This window comes from Pseudoliparis swirei, chromosome 20 (assembly GCF_029220125.1).
Source record: "Pseudoliparis swirei isolate HS2019 ecotype Mariana Trench chromosome 20, NWPU_hadal_v1, whole genome shotgun sequence".
Classification (NCBI taxonomy): Eukaryota; Metazoa; Chordata; class Actinopteri; order Perciformes; family Liparidae; genus Pseudoliparis; species Pseudoliparis swirei.
In genome coordinates, this window is record NC_079407.1 from 2,296,049 (window position 1) to 2,306,167 (window position 10,119).

The window sequence follows — 10,119 nt, forward strand, 5'->3', positions numbered from 1 at the left end:
TGTACATACGTGTGTGTGTGTGTGTTTATTTTATTTGCAATAATGAAGTGATACACCAGACGACTCTGTGGGCCAACCTGTTGGGTCAGCAGCGCCATCGGGCCTCACGTGACGTCATACAACTGGTTAAACACGAACCACTGGTTTGACACGCTGATGACGTCATACCGACTGCAGGGAACCTCCTGGCGCACAAAATAAAAGCGGCACCTATTTTTATTATTATTATTACTACATAATACGGTGTAGTACTATCACACACACACACACACACACACACAGCGTGTATAATCGTAGTAGAATAGGTGCAACGGGCAAACCGGTCGCACTCGTTACCTGAAACAAAAAAAAAGGTGCGGTGGCCCCGCCCTCTTTCCCCATAAGCCACGCCCCCTTCGCATCTTCCAGGAAGAAAGCCCCCGGAGTCTAAAACCCGTTGGTGGCCGTGAATGAACGTCTTCTCTCGGCTGTAAAGAGGCTCTCTCCCCCCTCTCTCCTTCTCTCTCTGCTCTTCGGACCGAAACGCCGCCATCATGCTCATTAAGGAGTTGTGAGTATTTTAAAACTTTGACGTAAACTCGGTGTTATTTATTTATTTCGTGGCCACCGGGACGGGACCGTCGCTCGCCGGTGAACTCCGTTTACAATTCAGTACATGTGAAGTTTCCCCGGTTGTTCGCTCGCGTACGTGAATAAAACTCCTACGCTAACTTACTTTAGTGACTTTATAAAAATTCGGCGTATATTTGTCGAGCGACGTCTTTAAAACGACGGAGGAACGGAGCGCGAGCTGCGGGTCGGAGCCGCTCGCGCGCGCCTCTCTCCCGGGTTGATCCTCCGGCCTGCAGTCCGGTGGGAAGCAGAAGGCGGTAACAACTTTTAATTTAACTCCCAAAATACCTTTTTATTTATTCTCTGAGGAGTGGAGAAGGCGTACAGTCCCGTTTCAGAGGACACCTGCGGCATGAACGCCATCTTATTGACGAATAATTAAACAGAGGTTTGCTTCTTTAACATTAAAAATGTGTTTTATAGCTTTTCAAATATCAAATGCAACTTATTTGAAGGAATTATAAGAATAAATGACCCCAACCCCCTTTTGTTGGTCTCTTGTAACATATACAAGACATCCAAGTAGCTGCCTGTCACCTGACCCAGGTGCAAAGTGCATTAAATGGTAAAACCATATTACAGTATCGTGCTTTTAAAAGCATTAACAAACAACAACACGCTGCTCGTGAACAACATATACCTGTTGGACATGGTGTGTTTTCTGAGTGCAGTGAACTTTAGGAGCTTTTTTGTTAACCCTCCTCCAAGGATCCTCTTTCACTGGATCTCATGAAATATTCAAGGCCTTCCAGACAACAGGTGGCAATTCATCTGCTTTTATTTTGTAGAGAGGCAAACTATGAACACACACACACACACACGTAAAACACACACTGGATGTGGTTTTTCTTCCAACCAAAGGTGTGTTTGTTCACCCTGGGGTGAGCCGTCCTGATTGCAGATTTATAATTTCCTCCTCCAGTTGTTTCTATGATAACGGGACGCGAGCAGATACCTGCCCATCAGTTAAAATACACACCTGTCACATTTTGAAAGAATCCAAGCCACAACCCTCTAACTGTAAGGTGCAGCTCTGATTGGGTGGGAGGAGCACCCCTAGCTGTGTATCGTGTCTCCTCTGGGTTGAGCGTCACAGGTATTTAGGTGTGTGAGGAGGATGGAAGACATTCTCCCGTTGCATTGTGGGAGGTGTAGGAGGTGCAGTGTTTCTGGTGCTTGACCCCTTGAGCTTGTTTAAAGATGGACTTTGTGTTTTAAATGCTTTAGAAACCGGATATTTAGGAAGGAAATCACATTGTTTACAGGATATTAAACTTTTTTGTTAATTTGTCATATAATATATATATATATATACATAAATAGATTATTATATATATCTATTACATTTCATATATTTATATAATTTTTGTTGTGTGTGTGTATATATATAATATAAATTATATATTACATTTAATATATATATATTACATTTATTTAATGTAATATATATAATTTATATAATTTTAGTCATTTATTATATATATATATATGTGAGAGAGGGAGAGAAAGTACCTCTTTAATTAAAAAAAAAAGTTTACTAGAGTTCCTCTTTAATAATGTTTTGTTTATATCTCTGTCCTAATATCTTGTTTTCTTTCCGTCTCTTCCAGTCGAATTGTCCTGCCTGTGTCAGTGGAAGAGGTGAGGACATTTGTGTGGTTTCCTTTTGACTTGGGCCACTGGTTGTATAGAAGTCTATGCTTCATGTGTTAAAGCTGCATTCTCTCTCCTGACCACCAGGGTCTCCTCTGGTTGTATAGAAGTCTAGACCGAGCGGCCGCCGCTCGGCACGCCGTGTGCCCGCGTTGTCGGCGTCTCTCATCTTCCTCCTGATGCCCTTCAGCCGTTATCAAGGCGCTCGGCCTCAAACCCTTCTTTTATCAAACAAACCTTCTTGTAAGGAACCTTTTCCTCGCGGCTCCCTCTTTCGTCAGATTTGCTCGCTCCAGCAACACTGAACTCTTTGTTTCTTGCTCTTCTTGTTTTTCTCTTCGTCCGTTTGCTCAACGCGGAGCAAGAATCCGGTTTTCCTCTGAGCCGGTAATCTCTCGCACGACCGGCTTTTCCTCTGATCCCGTCGTCGGGCGGATTCCAGCGGTCAGTCGATTCGCGAGAGCCTGAAGGAACGAGTGCCGCCGCTTTGAGTTTGAGGTTTTACATTTAATACGCAGTGGTCATCGTACGGTCATGGAAAACCTGGAAAGGTCATGGAATTATTTTCATGGTTATTTATAGGCCTGGGAAAAAAATTGCCCAAAGTTTTGGAAAAGTCAGGATTTAAAAAAAATTGTTTTAATGAATTAATATGCTTTTAAAAGAATGACGCTCAAAACATAAGCCGGCATACGCTCTCAATACTCGCTGCAAGTGAACGCACCGTAACTGAAAAGACACAAATGTTTTATTTTTATTTTCTAAACTATTGTCTCAGTTATTTGAGCCATTTAAAGTTTGGAGTTCTCATTGTTAATTTAAATATGATATTTTCTCACTTTTTCATGCATGCACCGAGATTTCAAGAAATTTTTGGTCATGGAAATTTGTTTAAAAGTAACTGAAATACATTTACAAGTCACAATTTCTTTTTTTTAAGTCATGTAAATCTGTCTTAAAGTCATAAAGTTCTGTCTCCATCGTCAAAATGTGAACGAGCCCTGAGGGTGCTGGTGAAGTTAGGGCCTCACGGAAGTTTCAAAAGCAACACAAATGCCGGATCGCGCACACTACCCACAATGCAACAGGCCTCTGAACCCGTCGTTTGGGCCTCACACCTCGCGAGTCTCAACCAGCGGTTACACCTCCAGACGGCGTTCTGCCTCCTCGCGTTCTGCCTCCTCACGTTCTGCCCCGGCGGGTTCTGCCGCCTCACGTTCTGCCTCCTCGCGTTCTGCCTCCTCACGTTCTGCCCCGGCGGGTTCTGCCGCCTCACGTTCTGCCTCCTCACGTTCTGCCCCGGCGGGTTCTGCCGCCTCACTTTCTGCCTCCTCGCGTTCTGCCTCCTCACGTTCTGCCTCCTCACGTTCTGCCCCGGCGGGTTCTGCCTGTCGACGCGTGGAGGAGTCGGTCGCTCACGCCGGGCCACATTCCTGAGGCTCTGCCCGATAACAAGAACATCAAATATAATCCACTCCTCCACAACAACAACAACAACAAGGCGCTCGGGCTGCCGGAGGTTTCCCTCTTGTCTTATCTTTAGCTGATAGTTCTGTGGTTCTATCTGGTTGGTTCTGTGTTGGTGGTTCCATGTGGTTCTACGTCGTTGGTTCTACGTCGTTGGTTCTATGTCGTTGGTTCCATGTGGTTCTATGTCATTGGTTCTATGTCGTTGGTTCCATGTGGTTCTATGTCATTGGTTCTATGTCGTTGCTTCCATGTGGTTCTACGTCGTTGGTTCTATGTCGTTGGTTCCATGTGGTTCTATGTCATTGGTTCCATGTGGTTCTACGTCGTTGGTTCTATGTCGTTGGTTCCATGTGGTTCTACGTCGTTGGTTCTATGTCATTGGTTCCATGTGGTTCTACGTCGTTGGTTCTATGTCGTTGGTTCCATGTGGTTCTACGTCGTTGGTTCTATGTCGTTGGTTCTATGTCATTGGTTCCATGTTGTTGGTTCCATGTGGTTCTACGTCGTTGGTTCTATGTTGTTGGTTCCATGTGGTTCCATGGGGTTCTCCTGTAACTCTGAGCTCAGTGTTCTGTGGATCTCTCCACCTGGCGGAGCAGGAAGTGAAGATCAGTTCCTCTTGACAAACAATCACTGCTTCCTGACACGGCCTTTGAGCAACGCACGTGTGTGTGTGTGTCACTGTGTGTGTGTCACTGTGTGTGTGTGTGTGTGTGTGTGTGTGTCTCTTTCCAGCGTCAGCTGCACTTGTCAGTGACTCAGGAAGGGTTTGGACTGAGGAAGAGGAAGAGGTGAAGAAAAGACTTGCTCAGCAGCTTTTCCTGCGTCTTGGGAAACTTGAAGTGAACTGAGGTCTTTGAACTTCTGTTGTTGTTGTAGTTGTTGTGGAACATCTGGGAAGGAATTATCGGACGGCATCTTTTTATTTGAGGAGTTTAGCTCCCAGCCGCCATGCGTCGTCAAACAGTTCATCATGGTTCATGTTGATTCACTGCGATGGAACAATCACTTCAGAGCAGCTTCTGGAATATGAACATGAATAAAAATGTTCTATTAAAACATGACGACACAAGTTGAAAGACTTTTTCCCCCCTATAAACATCTATTAAATGACTAAAAGCTGCTTTAAGAGCGTCTTAATCAATTATTCACCATCCAAATTAATTGACTCTGTTAACCTTGTCCCCCCCCAGTACAAAGTGGGCCAGCTGTACGCCGTGGCGGAGGCCAGTAAGGGTGAGACGGGTGGAGGCGAAGGTGTGGAGGTGTTGTGCAATGAGCCCTACGAGAAGGACGGAGAGAAGGGACAGTACACCCACAAGCTCTACTACCTGAAGAGGTGAGGGGTTCACTCATGTGCACTTATATGCATATATATATATTTATATATATATATATATTTAGATATAAAAATATATATATATACAAATATTATTATATTTATATATAAAATATTTATATATATAAATATGATCATATATATACATTTATATCTATATAAATATGATCATATATATTTATATATATATAATTGTATATATTTATATAAATTAAGACCTTTTAATATTGATTGTGTGTCGTGGTGCATTCAGGTGCATCTCGTAAACTCTGTGGATCTCAAGATTCCTTTTGTTGTTGAAACAAAAGGAGAAATAAGTTATTATTGTTGCATATTAAATAAACCATTTACATTTGATAACATACTATGATAAAAAAAATAGTGTAGTATTTATTTTTTTAAAGGATAATCTGACAGTTTTTGCAGCTTGAAACTAACAACAACAAAGACACTAACATATAATCAATTTGTGACCTTTATAGTTTATAAAAATTGTCACGCCTCTAGTTGGTAAAGTTCTATTCTGCAGCGACACTACTCAGCTAAAAACAAAACACTAATGATGTTCACTGTCATTGTCAACAATGCGTTCATTTAAATACTCAATGTGTCCGTTATGTATTTTTAAATCTGTGTTTTATACAAACTTGTTTGTCTCTGCAGTAAAGTTCCAGATATCCTCGCTACGATCGCTCCGAAAGATTCTCTGCTGGTGAAAGAGGAGGCCTGGAACGCTTATCCCTACTGTAAAACTGGTGAGCACCTACACGCACTCTCCCTCCTGACCACCAGGGGGCTCCTCTGGTTGTATAGAAGTCTATATAGTGACTCTCCTTCTCTTGATGTCTTCCCTCAGTAAACATTGTAAACATGAGTTTATGTCTCAGTCTCTAGTTTCAAGTCTTCTTCTATACAGCATGATGTCATCGTTTATACTTTATGGTCATTTAGAGTCACACAGACCATGAAGCAGGGGACGCTTTAGGGGCGGGGCTACAGGTGATTGACAGGTCGACACCAGAGACGTGTACGGTGGCATTTCTCCAATAAAAAGCGTGATATCTTTAATCTGCATCATCTGAAAACCTTCTCTCTCTCTTCTCCCTCGTGTTTCATCGGCTGCAGTCATTACAGTAAGTATTTAATATATTTGTATCTATAGATCAATCCAGATATTGATGGAGAGCTTCCCCTCAGCAGACTGATCGTTGCCTCTCTTGCGTCCCACAGAACATCTACATGAAGGAGAAGTTCACCCTGACCATCCAGACGTGGCACAAGCCCGACATGGGGGAGCAGGAGAATGTAAGTCATGTGACCAGTGGGCACTCTTTACCTTCCATAAGTAACGTAAACATGGGTGTCATCTTTATCAACCAAGATATAGATAAGAGTCAGATACACCTGTCTCTCTCTCTCTGTCTCTATCTCTCTCTGTCTCCCTCTCTCTGTCTGTATCTCTCTGTCTCTCTGTCTCTGTCTGTCTCTCTCTCTCTCTCGCTGTCTATCTCTGTCTCTCTCTCGCTGTCTCTCTCTCTCTGTCTCCCTCTCTCTGTCTGTCTGTCTCTCTGTCTCCCTCTCTCTGTCTGTCTGTCTCCCGCTCTCTGTCTGTCTGTCTCTCTCTCTATCTCTGTCTCTCTCTCTGTCTGTCTGTCTGTCTCTCTCTCTGTCTGTCTCTCTCTCTCTCGCTGTCTATCTCTGTCTCTCTCTCTGTCTCCCTCTCTCTGTCTGTCTGTCTCTCTGTCTCTCTCTGTCTCTCGCTCTCTCTGTCTAACGATTAATATGTTATTCATAGTTTAAATGTAAAAAGGCTCTTATTGCCTTAAATTAGATATGTGATGTTTTATTTGTTCTGGTTGCCTGAAGTAATCCACGTGGATCTTGAAGTTCGTTGACTTGTTTTTTAACACGTTGGTTATGAGACGTTTCCTTCCTGCTCTTCTCGGGTGACGTAACCTGAGGGAGGTTTTCTGTGTGCAGGTTCACGGGCTGGACAAGAGCCAGCTGGACAAGCGGACGGTCGTCGACATCGACATCGCCGACGGCAGCTGCATAAATCCAAAGGCGAGGGCGACGACTCGGATGTTTTCACGTCTACTTGGAATTTAGAATCCATCTCCTGAAAAAACATATTTTTCTAAAGATAAAAGAAAAAATAAGTCAAAATATTTAAACCGAAAGTGACTTGAAGTTTACAAAATGTGTCGTCAACAATTCAAACCAGATGAAAACGTAAAAGTCTTTTAATCGTTTTTTAAATGATTTTTGTCTAAAACTGGATTAAAAGTTTTCTAATCGTTTCCCATTTAAATATTACTAACGAAGGATTAAAAACTAAAACTACTCCATGTTTAAATCTCAAGTGAAGCCGCATCCTGCGGGTCATGTGACCTCACTGAACAATGCTGTGCGCTCTCCAGGAATACAACCCGGACCACGACCCGACCATCTTCAAGTCCACGAAGACCGGCAGAGGGCCTCTGGGCCCCAACTGGAAGGTACTGCCCCCCCCCCCCCCCAAACACACACACACACACGCACCTCTTCATTCAAGGACATTTAAAACGTTGAAGCCTAGAGACTTCATGTTTTTCCCATTTTTCATGTTTTTCGCAGTTTACATTGTTTTCTGTCTATTTGATATTTTTTTCAGGTTTATTAAATTGTTTGAAATGTTTCAAGTTCTAAGTGTTTTTCACATTTCTTTTTACGGTGTTTAGTTTTTTTTTCAAAATGTTCACGTTATTCAAGTTTCCCGTTTCTCCCGTTTTCTCTGCTCTCGCAGAAAGAACTCGCCGCCAACCCCGATTGTCCGCACATGTGCGCCTACAAGCTCGTCACCGTCGAGTTCAAGTGGTTTGGACTCCAGGGCACCGTGGAGAACATGATTCAGAAGGTATATTTCATAAGATAATACTTTATTATTGTATATTAACAGCATTTACAGCAGCAGACGTCGTCGTGCAAACGAGAGACGCAATAAAAGCCGACAGAGAATCCACAAGAACTGAAGTATTAAAGATAACTATTATTGCACGTTTTTAACTCCGCCCCCCCCCTCGTCTTTGACTCCGCCCCCTCATCCAGGTGGAGAAGCGCTTGTTCAACCAATTCCACCGGCAGCTGTTCTGCTGGATCGACCAGTGGATCGACCTCTCGATGGACGACATCCGGCGCAAGGAGGAGGAGACCAAGCAGGAACTGGATCAGGTGACTTGAGCCGCGGGTCCTCCGCCGTTGAACACGCCGGTGAACACCGCGTGGTAAACACCGCGTGGTAAACACGCCGTTGTTACCATGTTGTTTTAAAGAGTTTTAACCATGGTCTACCCCCATGTATTACTTTAACCCTTGTGTTGCCTTAGGGTCATTTTGACCCGATTCAATGTTTATCCCTCCTGTTACCTTTATATTTACTAACATATTTTACCCTTTGGGTTCAATTTGACGCCAGCAATTAAAACCTCCAGAAAATTATTAGAATTAATATTGTTTTCCAAGTTTAAGTGTGAGGCACTTTATGTTTGTTTGTTGACTACCGAAAGAACACCAATATTAAACATTGAATGGGGTCAAATTAATCCTAAGGCGGGGGGAGGGTGTAATATTGATTCGGGTCAAAATGACCCTAAGGCAACACAAGGGTTAAAAACACTAATTTCTCCCCAAAAATGTAAATGTACTTTTTTATTTATTACATTTTTTGAAATACTTATGGCTGCCAGAAAGAGAGCCGTCACATGAAAGGATATAAAGAAATACACCGTGTGGAGAAATTTATTTTTAGAATTATTTATTATTAGTTCTATCTGCTTTAAATGTTGCGTAAAAACCACGAGTGGGAATTGTTTCGCAACCTCGGCATGCTATTAAAATGACATGTTTTCAGATTCAACCAGATGAATAAAATAAATAAATACAAATATTATATATATATATATAAATAATTAGCTTCAATTATTGAATATATTTTTTCGTGTGTGTGTGTATACATATTTATATAAATTTGAAAAATATATATTAGAAAAACTTGGAATTTAATATTTATATATTAGAAAAACTTGGAATAATCTTACCTTGAGAAATAGAAATATGTTTTCCGTGATCTTCACGATGTTTATGAATAAAAAGATTTTTATTATTAGTAGTATTAGTATTTAATTGGTTCCTGTCTCTCCGTGTCACAGATGAGGGTGACTGAGGGCCGTAAAGGTATGGGGGCCAACGATGACGCCAACTAACCGGCTCACTAACCGTGAGTAGCAACTTCTCCGCCTGTAATATCGTAAATATACGATTTGATCGTTTAAAAAAACCAAACGGTTGTCATGTTTTTCTCTAGTCAGCTTCCGATAACGACACGATTGGACTTCACTGGACCTGGAACGGCCCGACGGCCTCGATCAAGAATACCACACCTGCATCCGAATAAAACCTACTCTTAATAAGAGCTCATTATGTAAAGCGGTTGTGTGTATTTGATCTGCTACATTTAAACACGACCACCGCAGCTTTTAGGTTTATTTTATTTTATTTGACCTTTTTAAGTCTGAAGATGGAGCGGTCTAAAATATTAGATAACAAGGTGTGTGTCGTCACTGAGGAAACATTTAAATTACTGTTATCCTTATTTATTATTTTTTAATTGCAGTTCTTTTGGTTTTGTTCTTTTTGTTGTTGTTCAGTTCTCAGAGATTTATTGTTTGTTTTTATTTATTATTCTGAAATGTCTCCAACAGTTTCCAGCATCGGTGCTTTTTGGAAAAAGCAACAAAAAAAAGACGAAAATCTTCATTTCTTTCCTCGACCCTCTTGTGCTTTAAATGTTCTCAAGGACTTCATCAATACCAAGAGGCAATAAAAACACAGCTTATGATTTATGTAAAGACTATTACATATGAGACATGCAACCTTTCGTTTGGTTTTAGCTTCATACAAAGTGTCTGATTTATTATATGTTCTGTAAGAAGCTGAACTCGGTTCTGTTTATATATTTAGGCCTTAATCTTTTGTAAATCTTGTCCTGTATTGAATGCAATAACCTG

The 10,119-nt window shown here is 41.7% G+C and overlaps 1 protein-coding gene across 1 annotated transcript in view; it reads left to right on the plus strand.

Moving 5' to 3' along the window:
* Positions 1–432: 432 nt before the first annotated feature.
* Positions 433–10,119, plus strand: part of LOC130210882 (phosphatidylinositol transfer protein beta isoform-like) — a 10,059-nt gene continuing 372 nt past the window's right edge. Inside the window, exons 1-12 of the mRNA XM_056441379.1 lie at positions 433–550; positions 2,223–2,253; positions 4,929–5,074; positions 5,738–5,829; positions 6,200–6,207; positions 6,305–6,379; positions 7,055–7,138; positions 7,495–7,572; positions 7,860–7,970; positions 8,162–8,284; positions 9,262–9,329; positions 9,417–10,119. The exon at positions 9,417–10,119 is cut by the window's right edge and continues 372 nt beyond it. Of these exons, the coding sequence (XP_056297354.1) occupies positions 534–550; positions 2,223–2,253; positions 4,929–5,074; positions 5,738–5,829; positions 6,200–6,207; positions 6,305–6,379; positions 7,055–7,138; positions 7,495–7,572; positions 7,860–7,970; positions 8,162–8,284; positions 9,262–9,315 (819 nt within the window). The 5' untranslated portion in view covers positions 433–533 and the 3' untranslated portion in view covers positions 9,316–9,329; positions 9,417–10,119. The remainder of the gene's footprint in view (positions 551–2,222; positions 2,254–4,928; positions 5,075–5,737; positions 5,830–6,199; positions 6,208–6,304; positions 6,380–7,054; positions 7,139–7,494; positions 7,573–7,859; positions 7,971–8,161; positions 8,285–9,261; positions 9,330–9,416) is intronic.